The following is a 23,630-nucleotide window of genomic DNA, read 5'->3' on the forward strand; positions in this document are numbered from 1 at the left end:
TTCCGCCGCACCCCCTCCGGTCCTCCGGTCCTTCCGTCCTCCCGTCACCATCCCCTGCCGGCTCGGCTTGCCTCCCCCCCCCCCCCCTCCCCTCCGCAGCGAGACCGCCGGCTGCGTGGGGCAGCTGCAGCACCCGCTGGCTATGCTCAACATCAAGTCGGCGGCCGGACCGGCCGCGCAGTCGGAGGCCGGCAGGCGCGGCGCTCGCTCGCGCACAGTGTGTGAACCCCCCGCCTGCCGGCTTCTCACGTTTGGCACTCCCTTTCCGCCCCCGTCCCGCCTCAGCTCCGACCTCAGCAAGGCGAGCACCAGTGAGCACGCGTTTCCTGACCGTTCGAATCTCCTCGAGTTGGGCGGGGTCAATCGAAACAATGACTACGGGCATTTTGTGGAGACGGGGCTCGAGAAGGCGCGCAGAACGCTGGGTCCCAACTTCATGTGGCCGGAGTCCTCCCCGGCAGCGTGGACGCCTACTTCTCTCCATGCTGAAGCAGCGGCGCGGCGCCCCTTATCGAGGAGCAGCGGCGGCAGCGGTGCCGGCCCCGGCGCCGGCGAGGGACAGGGTGATGGCGGCGCTGATGGCGGAGCTCACGATTAAGATTCAGCCTGGGCCAGCCCAACCCTTGCAACCTCCACACCATTAGCATTACGTAGTGGGGAGAGCTTAGAGCCGTACAGCGCAGTCCGACGTACTAGGCCTAGTGCAGTTCGTACGCACACAGCGAGATGATGCGCGTGTCGCAATGTGAGACTGCGAGAGATGCGGCGATGACGCGCCATCGAGGATGAGAGGATGCACACGGGTTGCTACAGATATGGAGCCTTGTTGCCGTGCGGCGGGAGCGGGGACGGATCCTGGTCGTCTGAGGTGTACGCTTCTTTCTCGGTAGACGGTACAGTCCTCAGGCGTACGTGTGTTTGTGAGTCAGAGAAGCACGGCGTTCATGCGCGTGTGTCATCATTTTATGGTCCAAAGACCAAACCGTAACCGACAATAAATGTAAAAGTTAAAACACCACACACAGCGCACAGGCACTCCGGCGATGCAAAAGCCATGCGATTCAAATCCCTGTGTGGTCTGGCGGCGTGCCATCCTGATCCTCCCATCCCTCCCTAGATCCCTCCCTCTTGGCTCTTGCGGGGTTGTCTCCCCGGACTCCCCTCTTGGGGAGCCCCGCGACTTGAAGTCCAGGACTTGCATGGCGAGTCCGTGTGTTTTCGCTTTCTTTCTTTCTCCTAGCCGTGCGATGACCCAGGTGAGGCCCGCCAGGTCCGTCCACACCACGCGCACTAGGCAACGCAGCGTGGGGGGTGTCCATCACTTGCCCGGCGCGCCTGTTGTTCTTCCTGCCCCTCGCACCCCACCCCACAGAGGCAAGAGGCCAAACCGGCCAGGGGGCAGGCAGCCAGAGACACTGAGGGCTACCCGAGCCCATCGGAGCGGCCCCTTGCCACGCCCAGGGTGGGGCCACGCAGATGCACATGCGGACCGAGCGCTTGGAGAAAGGTGGAGGAGAGCGAGCAGAGCAGCCGCGGCGCGCACGCGCGTATGGTCTCGATCTGACAGAGCGGACGATGAGCGAGGATGGAGCAGGTCACGCGTCACGTCACGCTGGTCGATGCTGGGGCAGGCCGCGTCGGTCGACGGTGGAGCCCGCCGACGATGCACAAACCTGAAGAGCGGGGCAGATGGCTCAAACTCGGCTCTCGGGAGGGTTTGACGCGGGCCGGTGCAATGGGCTGCGGTGGACGTCGCGATCCGACCAGAGTCAGCCGGGTAAGAGGGCATCCAGCAGTCACACAATACATGCGTACCGTGCACGTGGGCAATCAGGACCCCGTCTGGCGCGCAGCCCGGGACGCCCGCTCCCCGGGCCGGCCCGCCCATTGCGCAAGACCGTTTGAATCCTGAGGTGTAGATACCCATCTGGATTCGCCGGGCCTTGTGCAAGGGAGGGAGGGCGGGGAGCGGCGCTGTGTATATCTAAGGGACCGCACCTCTACACGCAGCATGTATGTCAGCGCGGGCCCCAACATTAACGGCCGGGCGGCCCCGCCGATATCTAATATTTATCACCCTCCGGCGGGAGCAGAGAAGAATTTTTACGAGAAAAGAAACTGAATGAAGCAAAACCCGTTTTCTCTGAGGCCTGGTAGGCGCCGTACGACCAACCGAGACAATGGTGCGCTCGCTCGCCCCGCCCGTGCCCGCGGCGGCCCGCGCGTGCGCGCGCGCGGTAGTAGGAGTAGGCTGCGGGTCGTACCGAACCGGTGGGTCACCACCGGTCTCTGGTCCCCGGGAGCAACGAACCGCGCAGCCACACAATGAGCGCAAAACAGCAGCACATCCAGCGAGAAGGAGAGCACCAGCCGAGGCGCTGCCCGCCGAGGCCCGAGCACGCGAGGAAGAGCGAGACGGGGCGGCGTGGGGGCCGCCCGGCGAGCAAAACGACGGGTGCCGCGCGAGTCGCGTGCGTCAAGCAGTCGAGGCTGTCGAGGCTGTCGAGGCTGTCGAGGCTGTCGAGGCTGCCGAGGAGGCCGAGGAGGCCCCCCCCTCCCCCCCAGGTTCTCGAACCAGGGACCAGCCGACGCGTAGGAGGGAAGCGAACGCACGCGACACGACGGAGGTCGAAATCCGCTGCGACGGAGACTCGAGTGTTCGAAGAGAGAGTGGACCTGAGCAACAACATGACCTGTAGGCAAATGATCGGAGTGGGAGTCAGAAATGTGGTCCTTGCGCGAGGGGAGCTCGATAGACTCGAGGGGCCAGGATACGCCGCGAGGAGGACGGAGTTGCGCCGAAAGGCGAAAGAAGCCGCGAGAACAAGGGACCGGCAGGCGGCGGCGTCGCAGGACGAGGCAGAAGAGAACGACGCGACAGAGGAGGAAGTGACAAGGGAGAGAACGACGAGGGTGGGACGACCGCGAGGTGGCATGAAGGTTGCAGCGAGAATCGGCGAGAGACTGCGAAGAGAGATAGGAAGAGGCAGACTCCCTAGGGTGGGCGACGGATAGCGCACCACACACCTCTCCTTAAAATCCCTGTGTGGTGGCGGCGTGCCGTCCCCCCATCCCTCCCTTGGGTTGTCTGTTTTCTTTCTTTTTTCTTTGGCTGTTTCGCTCCGCAGTAAACCGCCGCCTGCTCGCTGCACGCTTGCCGTCGCTCCACGCTCGCGGCACCTGCCTCGCACCGCTGCTGCTCTTCCGCTGGCACGCGCGGGCGCTGTTTGACGTCTCCTTTCCACAGTGCTCACGAGCGTCGATGGTCAGCCTGCATTCGATGGTCAGCCTGCATGTCAAGATGAAGTCTTGAGCACTTGAGCACTGGATAGGGCCGATTCCGCGTGGTACGGGACCCCTCGATCGTCTCGCCCTCCCTCACTGGTATGTTCATTGGGGGGGGTCATAACAAACACGGTGCAGGATCGAGGTGCACGCTGCAGAAGCAGTGTCGTCCCCCCTCTCCCCGACGGCGATGGCGGTGTGACCGATCGAGCTACAAGAGGAACTTGTTCAGCAGGATCCGGGTAGCCCGCGCACTACCTCACTGGGCCTGAGACCGCTGAGACGCTTCCCGTCACCGTCTCGGATTTATGTGGAGTCGAACCACTCCGGGATGGGCAAGCCCAACGCGCTGAGGTGCGCCCGTCCCTCTCCCGCAGGAGACAGCTGATGGCATGCGCGCCGTGCCGGCAGGGCCGGGCAGGGTGTGTGGGGGGAGGAGGTGGTGTGTGCGAGGGGGGGGGGGGGGGGGCTCTTCCGGGAATCGTAACAACTTCAAACCGTGCTGCCCGCGGAAAAAGCCAAAAGAAAACACACCACCCCAGGGAGGGATGGGAAAACGGCACGTGGGCACACCCCGGCCGCGCGGGGAAAATTCTTTTGTGTAATAAAGCCCTTGGTGCTTCGAGATCGCCATGTCGCGCACCTCGACCCTCTTGCTCGCAGCCCTCTGCTCGGCCGATGCGCTCAGCATCGGCAGCGCGCCGACGATTACGAGCCGGGCCGCAGGTCCGTCGCGGCCCCGCGCAATGGTCCCTGAAAGCGTCCTCACATCTCGGGCGCCGGCTGCTCGGTCATGCGGGGCTACCCGCGCAGCCGCGCTCACCGGCGCCCGGGCATCCCTTCGCGCCCCCCTCCTCCGCCGCCGCCGCCGCCGCCGCCGTTCGCCCCCTCATGCTCCCTCGCCGCTGTTTCAGTCGCGATGGGTGACAAGCCCGCAAACATTCCGACGAAAATGAAGTGGGTGCCCTTCGTGTCCGCCTCAGAGGCGCAGAAGGGGACTGCTGTCGCGGTGAGCCCCACGGCTGCACCGCGCTCGCGGGCGGCTCCCCCAATGCACCCCTCCCCCCGTCCGACCCGCCTGCTCGAGTTGCTCCCCCTCTCTGCACAGGGTTTCCAGTACGGCCTCGAGATTGCCGTCGTCACCGACACGACCGGCAAGCAGTACGCGATCGCCAACAAGCTGCCGCCCTTTGGCCAGCCCGCGACCTTCGGCACCATCGGGGCTGGCACCATCACCGACCCGGTCACTCTCTCCACCTGGGACCTGAGTGCGATGCCCCCCTTCCTCGTGGGCCCCGCACCGCTCGGCGTCCGTCCACCCTCACGACCCCACCCTTCTGCCGTGCGCAGAGACGGGCAAGCCAATCGGCGCGTGGTGCCCGGCACCGCCGCTCATCGGCCCCATCATCTTCAACGCGCTCTCGTCGCCTTCGCCGCTCACCGTTTGTGGGGGCCCACCACCGCCCCACCACCGCCGTTTTTCCCTGCCACCACATTTGCCTTGCCCCCCACCCAACCATTGAAATTCGCCCCCCCCCCCCCCCCCCGCGCGGGCAGTCCCTTGCCGCAAGTCCGGCAACAAGATCGAGGCCAACGTCAACGTCAACGCCAAGGCTCAGTTCGAGTCTGGATACTGGCGCGGCGTCCTCGATGCGCAGGGCAAGACCGATGGCGGCTACTACTAGAGGGGCGCCCCGGGGTAGGAGGAGGAGGAGGAGGAGGCCACGCTTGGGGCGGGGACAGCGCCCGCAACCTTTGCAGAGGCATCACGCGCGGCCCGATGCTGCGGGGGGGGGGGGGTCCCTTCTGTCGACGGCCCCCTCCGAGACGCGTGCGGCGCGCGATAAACGGCGGGAGCGCGTGGTTTGTGAATCTTTTGCATTTCTGTTTGTGTGAAGAACAGCGACGGGTCGCTCGCAGCAGGCAAACTCACCGCGACGCCGCCGGCCCGCGGCATGCGCATGGGCCATGGCGCCCGGGCCGGGGCGGCTAACCGTAACCCGCGGCCCATGCCCCCCCCGCGCCCCCGGCGGACGCCGGGACGGGCGACGATCCGAATCATTGAAATGACGATTCGTGAGACCTGAGTGCTGCGAGACGTGAGTGGTGAGAGTGAGACGACAGACGTGACGTCGAATCTCGAAAATCACTCTAAACTCGTCTAATCACTATATTTTACCCGACTAATAAAGGATCAGCCCCCCCCCCCACCCCCCCGCGCGCTGGGGCGATCCTCCACAGACCACACCTGCCTCACTCACGCTTTGGCGCTACACGTCATCGAGGCACCGCCCCGGTCATCCGCTGCCGTTGCGCTTCGTGCAGCACGATCGCGCCGGCGACCGCCGCGTTCAGGCTCTCGAGGTCGCCAGCCTACATGCAGTCACACAGGAAATTCTTGCGCACAAAGCGGCCTCGCCGCGTCCCCAAGCCTCGAGCAGCTGCCATTGGGATCGAGCAGCTGTGCACGCGCGGGTCGGCGAGCACCTCCCTCGAGATGCCGTGCGCTTCGGACCCCACCACGAGCGCGCTCGCGTCGCGCCAGTCGCAGTCGTAGTGCGCCGATGTGCCGCCCGCGTCCGCCGCACGAATCGCACACCCCCACTCAACGAGTGACGCGGCTGCACCGGCCCACGAGTCCACCTGCACCACGGCGCCAAGAGTTAGGCATCTCCCATGGTCTCAAACGGTTCAGGCGGAGGCAATGGAACCTGCATCATGGGGACCCGAAACTGCGCGCCCATGCCGGCGCGCAGCGCCTTTGGGCCCCAGGGGTCAGCGCAGCCGGCCATGAGCAAGCAGCCGTCGACGCCAGCCGCAGCTGACGCACGCAGGAGCGTGCCAAGATTTCCGGGATCGCTAATGCTGTCGCACACGAGCACAAGGCTCGGGGATGGTGGGAGCGTGAGGATCGGCTTCTGGAAGAGGGCAAGGACACCCGCCGGAGTTGTGGTGTCAGACACGTCGCGGAAGAGAGGCGCGGTGGTAGAGGCAGCGATCTCGGCTGGGACGCGGGCGAGCAGCCGGTCCAGCGCCCCGTCGCGCAGCTGCTCGTCGCTCACGAGCACGAAGTCAGCGCTCAGCCCAGCGTCCAGAGCGTCGGCGATAAGGCGCTGGCCCTCCAGCAGGATCAGGCCCGTCTTCTCTCGCTGCCGCCGTGCATGAAGGCGCTTGGCCAGCTTCAGCCGCGGATTGTTTGGCGAGTTCAAGTGCTGAGGCTTCATGTCTGAGGTGAATGCGAGCAGTCTTGCGGTGGAAGCGCGCCGGGCCGCGCGCTGGACGCTCGGCAGAACGGCGGCGGCCAAAAAGACCGCGGCCATGTGTGGGGCGCGAATTTTGTGGGAGTGAAGGCGGCCGGAGGAGCGACAATGCGCCAAAGCGGAAGGCTCCACACGCCCTCAACGCTGCGCTGGATTCCGGCTCTAGCCGTGTGGCGGGGTGATCTGTGATCTGTAAGGGTCCGCCCGCAGGCGCATTTTGTATACCGAGGCGGTGCCCGGTGCCGAACCTGTCGGACCTTAAGACAGCATTGTAGATCCCTGGGCGAGGGTGGTGGCGTCCCCGTCGGGTCAGGGCTGAAGGCGGGGGAGACCAACCCGATCTCTCCGGCGTCCCGGGAGCGTGATTGACACCTCCCCCTGCGCCAACAGCCCCATGGAGGGAGACCGCTCGTCTAGCCAATCAGCCTTAAGCGAGCGGTCTGGCCGTTGGAATGGCCGAGGTTGGTGGACTTGCGTCCTCGCGTCGGTCGTGGTTGTACAAGCAGCATTATGAACAAGTTACCATCTCCACGACACACTCGGGGAGGGGGGAGGTCCATGACCTAGTTGCCCGGGCGTGCAGGAGCATGCCCGGCCGTTCGGTCTCGCTCCCATCACCCGTCGACCCTATCCTTCTCACCTTCTCAGCTGAGGCCAGAGAATTTGTTGGTTGGCTTGTTCGGGGTGATCCCCGCACTCGGTTGCAATATTCAACGGGACGAACGTATTTTTCGCGCGAAAGTGTCCTGCCGCCCCTCCGCCGCGACGACTCTCTCCCCAACCCCCATCCCGTGCACACCCCCCCCCGCCCCCCAGATCACGCGCGCGGCGGGCGGCTCGCAGCATCGACAGTTCGCTCGAGTTCAATGTGAGAATCGTCAGTCGCTCCCAGAGCTACGACTGGCAAGCGACCTCGCCACGCCCCCCATCCCCCCTTTTGCTCCCACAGCCCTCTAAACCGAGTCCGCGCCCGCGATGATCTCCATCAGCTCCTGGGTGATCTTGGCCTGGCGCGCGCGGTTCATCTGGAGCTCGAGCGTCTTTTGCAGCTCCTTGGCGTTGTCCGTAGCCGACTGCATCGCGGTCATGCGCGACGCGAGCTCCGACGCGACCGACTCCTGCAGCGTGCGCAGGATCTGGCCGTTGAGGTAGAGCGGCAGGATGGCGTTGAGCAGCTGCGACGGCTCCTGCTCGAAGATCATGTCGGCGGCAAACTGCTGCGGCTCCGCCTTGTCCACCTTCTCCTTCTCGATGGCGAAATCGCCATCCTTGGTGGTCATCTTGAAGATCTCGTCGCCCTCGGTCTCGATGCCCTGCGGCGTGAGCGGGATCATCGTGCGGACCGACGGGATGGAGGAGATCATAGAGACGAAGGAGGTGTAGATGAGCTCGACGCGGTCGAGCTCGCCGGCATAGTACGAGGAGAGCAGCTCGGAGGCGAGCTCCGTCGCCATCTCGGCGGTCGGGGCCTGGCCGCACGGCACTGCCTTGCGCAGCGGCGCGGCGTACTGGGGCGAGGACGGGTCCGAGCGGCGCTTGAAGTAGGTCGAGCCCTTGTTGCCCACAGTGATGAGCTCGGCCTCAACGCCCTGCGCCTTCAGCTCAGCGATGCGGCCCTCGGTCTTCTTGATGGCGGCAGAATTGTAGGAGCCGCACAGGCCGCGGTCCCCGGTGATGACCAACAGGCCCACCTTTTTCGCCTCGCGCTGCTGCAGCAGCGGGATGTCCAGCGCCTCGGTTGAGAGGCGCTGGAGGAGGCCGCCGAGGATGCGCTCCAGCGTCTCCGAGAAGGGGCGCGAGCGCAGGCAAGCCTCCTGCGCGCGGCGCACCTTGGCGGCGGCGACGAGGCGCATAGCAGACGTGATTTTCTTCGTGTTTTTGACCGAGCCCACGCGGTCGCGCAGCTCGCGGATGGTGGCACCCATCACAGGCGAGGCTGCGACACGCGGCTGCGCGAAGCTGCTGCTCGGCGCCGCGACGGGCGCGTTAAAGGCGGTGACCGCGGCCGCGGTGGTGAGAAGGAAGGACAGCATGCCTGCGACACCAGCCGGCGCCGTTGGTCGCGCGGCGCGCAGCCAGAGGGGGAGCGTGTGTGCAGAGGGCGCCAGGCGCGGGGGGCGGCTGAGCGCCGCACGCGAGGAACGCGCGATGGCGGGAGGGGGCGAGCGGCGAGGGCCGCCCCTCTCGGCAGAGAGAGGGAGGGACCCTGAGGGGAGGGATGGGGAGGGATGGGTGTGCGCAGGGCCCTCGTCGCGCTCCTGGTGATCCTGGTGTCTAAGAGCTCAGATTCCAGCGAGCGAAGGCCTTCGCACATCAGCACACGAAGAATTCACACGCGACACACACACGCGTACGGCGTAGTCTTCGAAGGACCGACGCGATTTGGGAGGCGCGTCCCGGGAGACGCACAGGTAAAGGATCCCCACGGAATCGGGCCCTGTGACGAACAGGAGATACGGACAGCCTTTGGGGCGGGCATGTGGGGAGGAAAGCTGCCGAACATGTGGGAGGTGATAGACGCGGAGATGTACGCGATACTCGCATACCTACGCAAAATGGCGAGCGCGAGCGACGCACAGACGCGACGGTGCTTAGTACTATGCGACTGCAAACCCGCGCTGCAGCAAGCAGATTGAGAATGCGCACCGCAAAGGGATGCCAGAAGGTCTGAGGGACTGGGAGAGAGGCGGTCTCCTAGAGGCGATTGCTTACTATAGATCGCAGCTAGAGGCGGTGGTCTTCGTGTGGGTGCCATCGCACGTGGGAATAGCCTGCAACGCATACGCCGACGCAGTGCCAGTGGCGACAGCATACTTGCCTCGGAAAGGACGACACGGAGGACGCCTCGAAGGTGGTTCGGGACGCGGTGCGAACGCGGCCATGCATGTACACAGTGAGAAGGGAGGCGGCAGAGGACCCGGGGAAGAGGGAGATAGTGGACCGACGGACATACGGGCACATGCGCCAGAGCGCACACGAGTGGGTGTGCGAACAACTTCGAAAGACGGTGAGGCCGGGATCGCACACGGCAGGGATGGCGGGACGGCTGTGGAGCGAAGTGTGGCCGTAGCCAGCCTCAAACACCCATGGGACAATAAGATGAGATTCCCAGACAAGAATGGGGGGAAGGACAGGCGAGCGACATTTGACGACGTCGGGGGTCACAACGTGACGACCAAAACGATCTTGGGAGCCAGGGTGAGACAACAGGTCGGGGTGCCACACGGTGCACACCACAGGCGTATTCTAGAGGGGGGAAAGAAACGGGGAATGAGGGGCCCCGCCACGAGAAGTGCGTTCTGGGGATGCAGAGCGTGCAAAGCAGCTAGGGATGAGGCCGCAAAAGAGGCGCGCGAGGCAAGGAGGAGAAACGGAGACAAACGGAGAGACTGGGACGACTGGACACAAGAAGACAGTGAGCCGCCACAGGCGTCGTTGGCGCACGTGCTGAGTGGCAGCTGCGCTGGAAATAAGGAAGACGCGCGTTACTTCATGCGGAAGCTTGACAAACACGCGGCGAGGGCGACAGCAAGAGTCGAACGGGAGGCGCCTGAATCAAAAGACACGGCGACATCTTTCAGACGCGCGAGGGCAGCCTCCTTAAAGGCAATGGGGTCTAGATTTGGAGCGCTCGCCGAAGAGGGGTACGACAAAATAGCGCCCGTGATTGCCTGCACGCTGCCAGCACTGACAGACTCCCTGCCCGAAAGGAAGAGAGAGGAGCTCGCCGGAGAGGTGACGAGTGAACTAAAGGTAGTGGGGAAGGCAGCTTCGATTGCCATACAGACATGGGTGCGAAACAACGACAAGACCAAGGCACGGGCAGAGGAGCGAGAGAAGAACATAGGATGGATAGGGCGCCTGTTCATTCACGGCAGGGAGGGTGAGCCACGATGAACGTAATGAACGTAGAGCCGAACGAGAGGAAGCCGGGGAAGACGACTCCGAGGAGGACGAAACACCATTGGTAATCCCGCCGTCAGCGGTCACGATATACCCGAAGGGAACCCCAGTGCCAACACCGACCGTTGAGGTACAAGTGCTCGAAACGAGAGTGGACCTGAGCAACGACATGACTTGGCGGCAAATGATCGGAGTGGGAGTCAGAAATGTGGTCCTTGCGCGAGGAGGGCTCGATAAACTCGAGGGGCCGAGAGCGACATTTGACGACGTCGGGGGTCACAACGTGACGACCAAAACGATCTTGGGAGCCAGGGTGAGACAACAGGTCGGGGTGCCACACGGTGCACACCACAGGCGTATTCTAGAGGGGGGAAAGAAACGGGGAATGAGGGGCCCCGCCACGAGAAGTGCGTTCTGGGGATGCAGAGCGTGCAAAGCAGCTAGGGATGAGGCCGCAAAAGAGGCGCGCGAGGCAAGGAGGAGAAACGGAGACAAACGGAGAGACTGGGACGACTGGACACAAGAAGACAGTGAGCCGCCACAGGCGTCGTTGGCGCACGTGCTGAGTGGCAGCTGCGCTGGAAATAAGGAAGACGCGCGTTACTTCATGCGGAAGCTTGACAAACACGCGGCGAGGGCGACAGCAAGAGTCGAACGGGAGGCGCCTGAATCAAAAGACACGGCGACATCTTTCAGACGCGCGAGGGCAGCCTCCTTAAAGGCAATGGGGTCTAGATTTGGAGCGCTCGCCGAAGAGGGGTACGACAAAATAGCGCCCGTGATTGCCTGCACGCTGCCAGCACTGACAGACTCCCTGCCCGAAAGGAAGAGAGAGGAGCTCGCCGGAGAGGTGACGAGTGAACTAAAGGTAGTGGGGAAGGCAGCTTCGATTGCCATACAGACATGGGTGCGAAACAACGACAAGACCAAGGCACGGGCAGAGGAGCGAGAGAAGAACATAGGATGGATAGGGCGCCTGTTCACGGCATGGAGGGTGAGCCACGATGAACGTAATGAACGTAGAGCCGAACGAGAGGAAGCCGGGGAAGACGACTCCGAGGAGGACGAAACACCATTGGTAATCCCGCCGTCAGCGGTCACGATATACCCGAAGGGAACCCCAGTGCCAACACCGACCGTTGAGGTACAAGTGCTCGAAACGAGAGTGGACCTGAGCAACGACATGACTTGGCGGCAAATGATCGGAGTGGGAGTCAGAAATGTGGTCCTTGCGCGAGGAGGGCTCGATAAACTCGAGGGGCCGATCGGCAGACGGCAGCGGCGTTTCAGAACGAGGCTGAGGAGAGCGATGAGTCAGAGGATGAAACAGCAGGAGAGAGAACGAGGACGAGAGTGGGACGACCGCGAGGTGGCATGAAGGTCGCTGCGAGAATTGGGGAAGAGAGATAGGAAGTGGTAGACGCCCGAGGGTGGGCGACGGCTAGCACCACACTTCTCCCCTTGAAATCCCTGTGTGGTGGCGGCGTGCCGTCCTCCCGTCCCTCCCTTGGGTTGTCTGTTTTCTTTCTTTCTTTACACACACACACACACACACACACACACACACACACACACATGCATGCATGCATGCATGCATGCATGCATGCATGCATGCATGCACAGACACACAGGACACAGCCCTTCCCCTTCCCCTTCAAATCCTCAAGGACGAGGACGCACCTGTTCGCGGCAACCCAGAGGGAAACCAGAGGGTGGTCCCCAGCACCGTTTGCGTTTTCGGAAGTTTCTATGGAAACCAGATCGTGTTTGCTGAGCTCCATTCTGGCAACTCTCGAGTTTCCCTGAGACGGTTGTCGGTTCGACGCCTGGCAGCCAACAATATCTCCGCCGCGCCGTGCCGCGGGGCCGGGGGGGCGTGCGAGGTGCGTCGGCTCCGCTCCGCGCGGCGTGGTGGACGCGCGCGCGGGGTGCCGGGTGCCGAGAAGCGAGATGGTGTGCGTGTCGCGCCTGGTCGCGTGCTCTCGTGGAGTGACTACAAAATTCGCAATTCTTCAATTCCTCACCACCGCGGGCGCGGCTTCCCGTGGACTACAGTGGGTTGCGGGCATTAAGAAAACGTAGTGTTAAGAAACCACGCCGAGCGATTTCCGCAAAAATCTAAGAAACCACGGCGCGCCGCAGACGCGGCCCCGAGAAAAGGCCAGAAACGAGTGTGAACGGGAGCCCCAGCTCAAAATTTCTCTTCGCCTGCGGCGCGCGCACTTGTCACTTTCCATGTCTGCGGTGTTCTGAGTGGAGTGGATGGAGGCGTGTGTGCGTCTTCCCCCGTCATCCAGAGAGCCGACTCAGCGGCAGACTCTGGCATCGCCCTCGCGGACCGGCAGCTTACAGCTTACCTCTTACTTACCTAAAAATCCTTCCCGGGCCCGCCGGCTCTGCTGGCTTGGAGTGCCGGCCGGAGCTAAGAAACCACGGCGCGGGGTGGATGAGGGCTGTGGAAAGGCTTAGAAACGGCGGCGTGCCGCGACATCCTGTTTTCTTAATGCCCGCAACCCACTGTACCCTTTAGTCAAAAAATAAAATAACCCGCTATTTGGAGGTGTGGATGCGGTCGTGGGTGCGAGGTATCTGCAGGTCTCTGGTCTGATGGTGATACACTTGTGCTCTGACGTGTGTCGGTCTCTCTCTCTCTCTCTCTCTCTCTCTCTCTCTCTCTCTCTCTCTCTCTCTCTCTCTCTCTCTCTCTCTCTCTCTCTCTCTCCCTCTCCCTCTCCCTCTCCCTCTCTCTGAAACGGCCACGGAGCCCGGGCGACATGCGGAGCTGCGGGGAGTCAGGGGCACATCCGCGTTCTCAGAGTGGCGTTCGAGTACCGGCTCCGCATCTCCGCCTCGAATGTGTGAAAAAGGCGGTCCATCGCGGCATGTGCAGATGAATGCAGCCACGCCTGAGGTCGGTGTGGGGTGGGTGTGGGGCGAGGAGTATGGCCTGCCGCGGCCGCGGCGGGGTCGAGGGTTGCCACACCTGCTTTGACGAGGACTGCGGGTGGGGAAAGTGGCAGAGGAAGCCACGGCCGAGCACGTGGAATGCGTAGCCCGCCATCCGCAAATGGAGGATCAGCTGCACCTGCGAGGGGGCGCCGCGCGCCGCTCGGCCCGCCGCGACAGAGAGGGGGCGGGGAGAGGGATGCGCTGCGCCTTGTTCTTGCCATATCCGGTGAACCGCTCGTCGAACCGCGGCGTGGCCGCGTGGTTGCGCAAGACCACAAAGGGCTCGTACCGCACCTGCTAACAACGAGGGAGTGGCGACCCGCCGTCATCAGCACAACTGCGGGCGCTTCGAGCCGCGCCGAAGAAAAGCAGCTGATTGGCATCGTGCTACCCTCCGCAAGCCCGCGCCACGCGTGGATGTCCGTCGACGCCTGCGCTCACGGAAGACGCACGCGTCGGGCGACCTACTCCCCCCCCCCTCCCCCCCCTCCCCCCGCTCCCCCCGGGTGTGTGATTCTGCCTGGCCGGCGGCGTTGTACTCCGAGTCGAACACGGCACACTGCCGCGCCCTCGCGCAAGTGGCGAGCTCAGAGTAGTTTGAGGGTACTCCGAGGCTACCGCGCTCGAAGGCGTCGCGGCAAGCGCTCGGACCGCTGGCGCGGCAGCCGTGGCCGGAGCGCTGAAAGTTGGGCACGACGAGCGCCCGCTGCGCCTCGCCCCACGCCGGTAGCTGCATGCGGATCAGGCGGCGCAGCTCTCGCGACGGCCAAAAGTCGATGTCGGCGATCAAATAGTGGGACGTGGCGACGCAACCGATGGCTTGGTTGCGCAGCCAGTTGATGGGGTAGCCCTTCTTCTCCACGCCCCCACCTGCAAGCCGGCCGACGGCGGCGCGACGGCTATCCGCGGGCAAGGCTCGAGGAGGGAGGGGAGGGGGAGCGAGGGGCGCGGGCGGAGCAGCCTCAGGCAGGTGATGGGCCCCGGTTGCTGGGGGAATGGAGGCCGACTGGCAGCAGAGCAGCCGCGGAGGTGAGGAAGTGAGGCAGCCCCCGGGGGGGAAAGGGGGGGGGGGGGGGGGGGGGGCGCACCCCCTGGTGGCTGCAGCTCCAGAAGCAGAGCCCGGCAGCGGGGCTCGTCGCCGCCCGCGATGGTCAAGGGGGGCCATTTCCGCCTGGCCGATCACCGGGTGGGGCGCGGGTGAGGCGCCTCAGCTCGGAAGGGGTGCGGTCGCGAGAGCTTCGGTCGCCTGTCGGCAGCCGCCGCGAGCGCAGCCACGACAAGCGTCCCGGCCCATCGGTCGCAGATGAAAGGGAGCATCCACAGCCGCTCGGCCGAAGCCTGCGTGATCATGGTCACGTCCAACGGCGCTCCCGCTGTGAAACCCTCCGCCGCAGCACGTCCACCCGCCTCCGCCTCAGCCTCCGCCTCTGCCGCCGCCTCTGCCGCCGCCGCCGCCGCCGCCCTGCACTGCGCGACGCTAGTAAGCACCTACATGGGGCATGGGGACTGAGGGACGAGCACCGAAGCGAGTTTTGCCGGGGCCAGTGGCAGCAGCCACGACGCTCGCCTCCGCCCCGCTACGCCATGCGGCGCCACCACTGGCGGCACCATTGGCGATGGCGGCACCGCCACCGCGGGCATCCGCCTGGCCTCCGCCGTCGCCGTCTGCAGCTTCATCGGTCGCCAACTCGTCCGCTGCTTCACGCTCCTTCAACACCTCACTCCCACCCTCCTCCTTCGCCAGCTCCTCCTCGCCGCCGCCGTCGCTCTCCTCCTGCTCACCACCGCCACCGCCACCGCCGTCGCTACGACCGCTGTCGCCGTCGTCGCGCCACCCCTGCGCCCAATGTCTCGCAGCCTGCTCCGCCAGCTGGGAGGTATCCTGCGACAGGTCCAGAGGCTGGCTCCGGCAGGGCTTGGGATTATGCGAGGGCTGTGCGATGTGTGTGTGTGTGTGTGTGTGTGTGTGTGTGGGAGAGCCGAGATTTGGCGCCCGCCGAAGGGGAGAGTGTGGAGGTGCGCCGGGTGAGGCACCTGGGCTGCCAGCGAGTCGAGGGCAGCCCGCTCGTACTCCTCATCGTCCAGGTATGCCTCATGCGATGACAGCCCAGCGGAGGGAGCATGGCTGGACAGACGTCGTTGCGCATCAATGACCCTGAGCAGAGCGTCGGGTGGTGGGAATCGTGCACACCGCTGCCGAGTTGCATGGAGGAGAGAGTACGCGCTGTTCACGCACGCGTGCCTCCATGCACGACTAGAGAGCGGTGCAAATGCGCACATTGGTGTTAGGTCGAACAGGTGCACAAGGAAGAGGCCGCCGACGCCGAGCACAGCGATGCACCTGGTGATCGAGAGGAACGAACAGCGCGTTCGCCGCCGACCAGGATGCCGCGGTTTCCTGCTGCTGTCGCTTCGGCTGCTGCTGCTACTTGAGGGCCGACGACGCTCATGCTGTGAGTGCGCTGGCTTCGACCGGTGAACCTCCGGGAGACGCAACCGCTCCGGGTGCACCACCGATCCGCGCTGGGCCCGCGAGCCGCCCCGAGAAGGCATCATTGCGAGTCGGCCGCCGCCGTGCCGTCGTGCATTCCAACACCGGGGCAAGAAAGAACCGGCTCGGACTTGCTTGTTCAAGGTTCACACATGTACATGTACAAGTGCATGCAAATTTGCTTGTGGGCGCCGGGGCAGTGACTCAAAGAGGTCGAGTCGCACTAATAGGGTGTCTCCGAGCTTACTGGAGCTCTGGTGGACGGCCCTGACTATCCCTGACACACAGAGCCACTCTGACGGCACACCAACCAACACCCTATAACTGCGTCATGAGCTCATGAGACATGACCAGCCTGCCATGCGTCGCCGCTGCCGCATTGTCGCTGTGCTTCTTTAGCAGGCGGTGGACTGTCGGCTGCGAGGACGGTCGCATTTGCGCGAGGCGAGGCGAGCGAGCATTGCTGCGCGTTGCATGCGCCATGACTCGCAAAGGCGCGTGCGGGAGCTCCTGGCTGAGCGTTGAGTCCAGGCGAGTTGCGCTGGCCACGATCGCTGCGCCAAGCCGAGCTGACGCGCCGAGGCGCCGGCCAGTCGCAGCCGTGAGGCATACCACAGCAGAATCCCACAGCCAGAGGCACCTGCCACCCATTGCGCATTGGGCGGGCAGACACCGCCCGGCATCGTGTCACGGCGAGCTTCTTCTGCGCCCGCTTGCGAGGGCCGAGGCTCTCGCGCTGGTACACTTTGGCCATCTGCTGCTCGCGTTCGGCGAGCTCTTCTCCGCACTCCTGCCATGGTGCCGCCACCACACACCTTCTGGCCGGCCTGAGCCGCGCGGGGTCGCCGGCGGGGGCAACGCGTCGACCTCTCTCTCTGGTGCACCACGGGCCGCGACGGCCTGCTAGCAGCCGGCGCGAGGAGGCAGTGTGCCGGCACAGTCGAGCCGGAGCATCGGGTTCTTGATGCTTGTGGGGTCAAGTTTGACCTTAATTATGTGGCATAATATGCAACAATAAGGCTATGCTATCTCCCGGCTTTTTGAGATATGATCCCTCAAAGTCGAATTATGGTTTACTGGTGACCATAGACCATAGTACCGTCTGTCTTGTTTGCGTTTCTTCCAACGAATACTTTAAAGTCTCGACCATCACTAAGCTGCTTATGTGGCACCGCAGAGGCTCCCTTGGGGATGCCTGAGGCCAGGAAAGGACAAAGGAAGAGCTCTATTCAGGCGAACGGTGAACAAGTGCGGGTGAAATTGGGGCGGTGGGGAACCGGGGGATCGCTCACATCGCCGGCGTCGCGCAAAACCTCGATGACGGCCTTGATCACGGCGGTTGCTGAGGCCTGCTGCTTCTCCTGCGACTGCTGCGATGCGCATCCAAGAGACCTCGAGAGTAGCGCCGCGAGTGCCTCTACTCGCCCCCCGCATAGGTCCGAGACCGCTGCGCGGCCGTCGGACGCTTCCGACGTCCAGGCCACGGTGCCGCTCAGGCCAGGTCCTCTTCAACACGTGCGTGTGTCATACGAGCTATATGCTCGACGCCACCTTCTCCGACCTCGAGCCGCTCCCGCAGGACGACGGCCCCGTGCCTGTCGTGCGGATCGCCTACCCGGACGGCTTTGAGGAGGTCATGAGCTACTTTCGGCGCGTGGTTGTCACGGGGGAGTGCTCGCAGAGGACCTTGCAGCTCTCGGCAGAGGTGATTGCGCACAACGCCGCCAACTACACCGCGTGGCAGTACCGACGCCGCTGCCTTGAGGCAATGCACTCGGGGTCGTCCAACGCCGCGCGGGAGCAGGCATGGCGCGAGGAGCTCGCCTTTTGCACGGCGCGTGGGCGCGAGAACTTGAAGAACTACCAGGTGTGGTTCCACCGCCGCTCCTGCCTCGCCAGGCTTGGCAGCGGCCCCGAGGCTGAGCTGGAATTCGTGGCGGAGATCCTGAGGGATGACAGCAAGAACTACCACGCCTGGGGGCATCGCCAGTGGGTACTCAGCTCATGCGGCGGATGGGAGGGCGAGGCCGCATTTGTGGAGGGGCTGCTTGAGGAGGACGCCCGCAACAACTCGGCGTGGAACCAGCGCTACTTTTTGCTGCAGCACACCGCCGATCTCTCTTCGCTGTCTGTCGCCGAGGGCGAGGTCGACTTCGCCGCCCGCTTCATCGCTGCTGCGCCGGGGAACCCCTCTCCATGGAACTACCTGCGCGGGGTGGTCGAGCCGCTGGGCTACAGCGCCGTCCCGCGCGTGCGGTTGCTCTGCGAGGGGCTGCTTGCCGGCGATGCAGCGAGCGGGGCCGGCCGTGTCGCCGCCATGTCGCTGCTAGTCGACGTGCTCGACGAGGGCGGCGACCCGGCGGAGCAGGAGCGCGCTCGTAGTCTGTGCGACTCGCTGGAGGATCTCGACTCACTCCGTGAGGCGTACTGGCAGTGGCGCCGCTCGCGGGTTGGCGCCCAACAGCCCACATCGCCTTATGCGCAATGACGGGGGCCCTGGGGACGTACCACCACCAGTGCTCTCTCTCTCTCACTCTCTCCCGTGTCCAGACTTCAGTCTCCTCCGAGAGAGGCGAGGCTGGCCAGGCGCAATGCCGTGCGATGGCTCGAGCGCAGAGGGCCGGCGGCGGCGCGCCCGCGCGGCGTCCGGCGAGGTTTGACTTTGAGATTTTGACCATAATTGATTGCAGAGCGTAAAAATCAGGGTTAAACAGTTAGGCCCGATCGGATATGCCGGGGACTCACTGATGTACACACATGCATGACAGCAGTGCCATTCAAGTGGGCTGCTACGTAGTCGTAGAGTCGCATTCAACAGTCAACCGGGACGTGCCCCGAGCTCGGGGCAGCACACACCCCACGGAGCGGCGTCCGCCAATGCACCGGCCCTCCACTCCCTCACCGCGGCATGGTCACACGAAGGTCCGAGAGCCGATCCTTGTCGTCGGCGATCTCGAGGCCGCGCTCGTTTGCCAAGTGCAGCAGCGAGATGAAGCAGTAGGCGAACGAGACGTCCGGCAGCTGCGATGCCTCGACCTTGGACGGCAACTGCTGGAGCACCTCCTGGAAGGACACCTGCACCGCGCCCGCCTTGCGCGCCTCGCTGTCCACATCCTGCAACAGCTCCCACACCCCTGTCTTGAGACCCTTGATGTCGACCTGTTTGGCCACCTTTGCGTAGCCGATCTTGATCTGCGCCACCTGACAAGACAGGGCGGCAGCCTCAGTACGGAGACCACGACCAACACCGCCGGGGTGTCTGCACCTTTTGCGGCTCCGCGACGAGCTGCAGTGGCGCCGCCACGGGCGCGCCGGAAACGAGGGCGTCGGCGTGCGCCCCCTCATCGACGGACGTCTCGTCCTCCATCTCGCCGCCATCGGCTGGCGCCCAATCGTCTCCGTCGCTCTCGTAGTCCGCCGCGCCGCCCGCATCTCCGCCCTCGGCAGCCTCAGCGACGGATGCGCTCGGCTGGAGCCGGCGGCGCCGGCGGCTGAGGCGCGTCTCTGGCTTGTGAAAGAGGCAGGAGAGCACCTGTGATGCGCATCATCGGGTGCGTCAATGTGACGGGCCATGCAAGTGGACGCCGCCACCGCGTGTCACGACGACACGTTCAAGGCGCGGAGGTGCCGCCAAAGGGGCGTCGTCTGGGCCGCGCGGAGGAGGCGCGCACGCACCTCGGGCGTGCAGTTGAGGTCAGGGGGGAGAGTGGAGCACGATCCGCCATCCTTGGCGAGTGCGGCCTCGGTAAGCGTCGTTCCCTTTGCCTGCATTCGTCGGAGGGTGGCGGGGAGTCGTGGGAAGGGCAGTGGGGGCGGTGGGGGCGCAAGCGCGTGGGCTGCGCCTGCGTCTCCATCGCGCGCAGCGAGGCGAGCACCTCCGTCGAGCGGCCAAAGTCGATGGCAAAAGGTGCCTTCCCTTTCCCACGCTTTGGGGGCGCAGCTGCCGCCGTGCCGCCGCCGCCGCCGCCGCCGCCGCCGCCCGAGCCGGCCGGCTTCCCGAACTTCCAGTGCGCCGGGCCTGCCCACCTTTGGCCAACCTGCAGCAGCCGCTGGACGCGTTCGCGCGCCGCCGCCTCGGTGTCGGCGACACCGGTGCCCTCCTCCTGTGAGCATGGGGGTAGTCGCCGCGGAACCGTGGTTGGACGGCGGGGAAAGGGTTGCGAGGAGCGGGAGGGGGCGCGAGACGCGGGCGGGGGGGGCTCAAACTCACCGCCTCGGTGCCGCGCTCTGTCGGGTGCGACTCGGCAACCTACGGCGAACCGCCGCTGCTCTGAGCCCAGCCACCCATCGCCCCTTGGCGAGTGCCACGAGGGCCACGCCAGCTCGTCCAGCGACATGAAGGCGGCGGCGACGGCGGTCTCCCCCTCCCCATCGGTCGACAACTGGCGCAGGAGCGCCGCCTCGCGCGCCGCCTCGGCGGCATCGAGGGGCTCTGGCTCTCCGCCGAGGTCGGCGCTCGCGTCGAAGGCATCGGCGCCCAAGTCCGCGGTACCAAGCGCGTCGTTGTCATCGTCGTACCCGCCTCCGGCCGCCGCGTCGCCGTCCGAATCGTCCTCGTCGCTCGCAGCGGTGGCAAGCTCGGGCTCCGCGTCGTCGGTGCAAGTGACGCCGGTGCGGAGCGATCCGACCATGCCGCAGAGCTCGGCACACACGTGCTTCTCAGAGAGCTGCTTGGGCACCAATGCGGCGAGCGGCGCCAATGGCACCCGCACGGGCGGCGGCGCCCCGACCGCTGGCGCGGCGGCGCATGTCCCGGACGAGTCGAACGAGAGCGCGCAGCCGGGCCGCACAGCGAGGTTGATGAGAAGGAGCCCCTTTGCGCCGCCCTCGTCGAACTTGGCCGACGTGCGGTGGAAGAGCGGGTCAACCTCGAAGGACATCTCCAGCTTCTTGAGATCGAGCGACGCCGGGTTCGCCTGGCCAGTTGAGGACGAGGCTTCAGGCCCCGGGCGCAGGGCAGTGCATGGGGCGCATTGCGAGGGTACCGTGGAGGGCTGGAGGGCCTCGGAAGTGCCTTCCGAGTGCAAGAAGTGTCTACGTCAGCTAGTGCTGGCCTCGAGGTTGCTGCTCGGGGGCTTGGCGCGGCGCGGCTTCCGTGCCTCCTTGGTGCCGGGACCCTCCGGCGCGCCGGCGTCCGCCACGGAGTCGGTGTCGAGCGCCCCGTCCGCCACCTCACCGCCCTTTGCGCGATTCAGCCCGCCGATGAGCTTGTAGGTCTCGTTGTAGACCTGCGACCGCGTGAGGTGCCGGGAGAGGGTGTCCGCAGTCTGTGGCGCCGCCGTGTGTGGGCCCGGCCTGCGCGATGGCGTGCTAGGCGAGTGGCGAGTCTAGAGATGGGCAAGGCGAGGATGCAGGCGGGCGACCGCGCAGCGAGAGCGGCTGCACTGCGGTCTCTGGGGGGTGTCACCGAGTCGACGCGGTACGCGTAAATCTTCACGCCCGCGTCGAGGGTGGAGGAGGCGAACTGGAAGTTGGTCATCGCGGCCTCGTTTCCGGCCGCCGAAGGCTGCTCGATCATCCGTCCCATGTGGTCAATCAGGTCGAGCGCCCAGGTGTTCTTCTCGTTGATTTTCTGGTGTTGCGTGACGCCACGAGTGAGCCGCGCGTTCGGGGGACAAGGTCGGGGGGCGGCGACGCACGTTCTCGGCGCACATCTGTATCGCGTCCGAGTACATGTCGGTGAGCACAGCCGTCCGCGCCTTTCGGTTGGGCGTCTCCTTGAACGGCGACCGCGCCTTTTGCGCGAGGCGCTCCGCCTCCTCGCTTTTTTGCCTGGCGGCGGCGACGCGCTCCGACTCGTCGTCGTTCTCCTCGATGAGATTCTGCGCGTCCTCCGCCTTCCAGCCGCTCAGGCGGCGGCCCTTCGTCTTGGTCGACATGAGCCGGGGGTGTTTGGGTGTCAGCACCAGCACCAGCACCAGCAGCCAGCAGCCAGCACCAGCTTGAACGATGGGAGGTGTTTTCTTTTCTGTTAGACTCGATGTTTTGAAACAACGCAAGGCGGACATGGCATATCGCTCTCGGGCCCACAGACATCCCACACACCCGCCGCCCCCCCCGCGTGCCCCACCCCGGCCGGGAGAAAGGGGAAGCATGTAGAGTGTAGAGCGCGGTAGTGCCGCGACTCCCCCAGGCCCAGCTGTGTGTGAGAGAGAGATTTTTAGCAATACCAAACAAATCTAACACTCACACGTCATTTGGGGCCTGGAGCCCTGTTCACGCGCGCGCGAGACGTGCAGACAGGGTTGCCAGGTGAGAGCGAATGGCGCGGTTCACGCCTCGCACAACAGAGAGAGAGATGCGCTCTGCATGGTGGGACATAAAAGAGAGCGAGTACTTGGGCGAGTAGGCCGTGCGGTCGACGCTGCCGCGCGCGACTTTGCGCGCGAGGCGGTGTTGTTGTGTGTGTGTCGTCGTGGTTTCGTATCAAGAATACTCACTCACGCCCCCAGCTCTCTCTCCTGTGAGCGGCCCGTGGGGCGGCTCGCCGCCGCGGTTCTGAACAATCCTCCACCTTCCTTCACTACACCTACACTCGTCACTCGCTCGCTGCCTACTACTCGCTGCCTCGCGAGGGAGGAAGGGAAGAAAGACGTACGTTGGGTTGAGCTAGCCTCGCCTTTCCCGAGCGAGGCCCCTCCCCGAAAGGCAAGTACTAGCCTCATCACGAAACCGAGCGAGACCCCTCCCCGCCCGCCCCGATCCATCCGCGCGACCTCCTAAATAAATAAATAAATCTCGAGCAGACATCTCCCGGAGAGATGGGCGACGCACGAACCCCGAGGTACAGCGCGCACCCCGCCCCTCTGCCCTCTCGCAGGACGTGAATAAATAAATAAAACAGACATCCCAAGCAGGCCTACTGTAGGGCTGTGGGTCGAGGACAGACACGTCCCCACCTTTTGCAGGATTTTGCAAAAGCGAGGGGAAGGGGCGCATCGCGGCGCGGAGAGGGCTGGGCACAGGGCACAGGGGATCTCTCTCGCATTAGGATACGCTGAGGATACGCACTCGGCGGCACGACGCACGAGCGAGGGCAAGGCTGGCTGGGCCTGCCTAGGGCTGGGCGTCCTACCTGATTTGTGCTCCCCCCCGGAACCCTCGCTCTCGGGCACTATCTATTCATCTGACCACTCATCTGAGGGGCTCCTACGCGAGCGGCCTCGCTGCGGGTCAGGCAGGGCTAGTGAGAATGGGCTCGTGACGTCCAGGCAGGCCTCGTATTTCTTGGGCTATAAGTGCCTCCCCGTCCAGCGTCCTCGCAGGAGTCGGCTCGCTTAGGCGGCTCCCGTGGTGTACCTGTGTTAGTGCCAGTGCGCGCCAGTCCCGTGCCCAGTGTCGTGCGAGGGAGGTTCGTTATAAAATTCTTGCGCATCGGCCAACGCAGCTCAAGACCATCCCCCCCCCACCTCTGGCAGACCTGCTTGGGGTATGGCAGGGCTAGTCTTGGGCGGTCAGGACCATACCCCCACCCCTTTGGGCGGGCTGGACCATACCACACCCCGGAAAAGTTGGAACCCAGGTCGAAGAACAGGTCGGTGAAGGCAGTGCACGCTGGCGGGGCGCCCACGTGTTTCCCGCGGACAATTCATGGCGACGCCGTCCGCGCCCATGCTCCGCACCGGAGGAACGCTCGACGCGAGCTCCGCGAGCGCGTTGGTGATCCGCCTGTCACAGCTCCCGGCCGCGGCGCTTGAGAAGAGGCTGTCGATCAGCACCGACACCAGCCCGGACGGGAACGC

General features: G+C 64.8%; 6 protein-coding genes across 6 annotated transcripts; 2 read left to right on the forward strand and 4 right to left on the reverse strand.

Annotated features, from left to right (window-relative positions):
- The first annotated feature begins 3,902 nt into the window (after positions 1-3,902).
- Positions 3,903-5,213, forward strand: EMIHUDRAFT_432789 (hypothetical protein). Its single transcript, XM_005761724.1, has 5 exons — positions 3,903-4,011; positions 4,200-4,294; positions 4,394-4,553; positions 4,636-4,731; positions 4,843-5,213. The coding sequence occupies exons 1-5, from the start codon at positions 3,918-3,920 to the stop codon at positions 4,968-4,970; spliced, it is 573 nt and encodes a 190-aa protein (XP_005761781.1). The 5' UTR covers positions 3,903-3,917; the 3' UTR covers positions 4,971-5,213.
- A 349-nt stretch (positions 5,214-5,562) lies between these two features.
- EMIHUDRAFT_62124 (RNA methyltransferase) lies at positions 5,563-6,509 on the reverse strand (the record flags this gene model as incomplete). The annotated part of the gene is made up of 3 exons (XM_005761725.1): positions 5,563-5,658; positions 5,755-5,928; positions 5,997-6,509. The coding sequence occupies 3 exons, from the start codon at positions 6,507-6,509 to the stop codon at positions 5,563-5,565; spliced, it is 783 nt and encodes a 260-aa protein (XP_005761782.1).
- Positions 6,510-7,254: 745 nt separating this feature from the next.
- Positions 7,255-8,831, reverse strand: ATPase (ATP synthase gamma subunit). The gene is made up of 2 exons (XM_005761726.1): positions 8,804-8,831; positions 7,255-8,580 (listed from the first exon to the last, which is right to left on the reverse strand). Exon 2 carries the CDS (start codon positions 8,576-8,578, stop codon positions 7,499-7,501), a length of 1,080 nt encoding a protein of 359 aa, XP_005761783.1. The 5' UTR covers positions 8,579-8,580; positions 8,804-8,831; the 3' UTR covers positions 7,255-7,498.
- Positions 8,832-16,225: 7,394 nt separating this feature from the next.
- EMIHUDRAFT_197717 (hypothetical protein) lies at positions 16,226-16,642 on the reverse strand (the record flags this gene model as incomplete). Its single annotated transcript, XM_005761727.1, has 1 exon — positions 16,226-16,642. The coding sequence occupies one exon, from the start codon at positions 16,640-16,642 to the stop codon at positions 16,226-16,228; it is 417 nt and encodes a 138-aa protein (XP_005761784.1).
- A 563-nt stretch (positions 16,643-17,205) lies between these two features.
- EMIHUDRAFT_197718 (hypothetical protein) lies at positions 17,206-18,376 on the forward strand (the record flags this gene model as incomplete). Its single annotated transcript, XM_005761728.1, has 2 exons — positions 17,206-17,299; positions 17,385-18,376. The coding sequence occupies 2 exons, from the start codon at positions 17,206-17,208 to the stop codon at positions 18,374-18,376; spliced, it is 1,086 nt and encodes a 361-aa protein (XP_005761785.1).
- Positions 18,377-20,475: 2,099 nt separating this feature from the next.
- EMIHUDRAFT_448323 (hypothetical protein) lies at positions 20,476-21,824 on the reverse strand (the record flags this gene model as incomplete). Its single annotated transcript, XM_005761729.1, has 4 exons — positions 21,528-21,824; positions 21,296-21,460; positions 20,943-21,116; positions 20,476-20,804 (listed from the first exon to the last, which is right to left on the reverse strand). Coding segments are annotated over exons 1-4 (906 nt in total), but the record flags the coding sequence as incomplete, so codon positions are not given.
- Positions 21,825-23,630: the final 1,806 nt, after the last annotated feature.

This window comes from Emiliania huxleyi (genome assembly GCF_000372725.1).
Source record: "Emiliania huxleyi CCMP1516 unplaced genomic scaffold EMIHUscaffold_7, whole genome shotgun sequence".
In the NCBI taxonomy this organism is placed as follows: domain Eukaryota; phylum Haptophyta; order Isochrysidales; family Noelaerhabdaceae; genus Emiliania; species Emiliania huxleyi.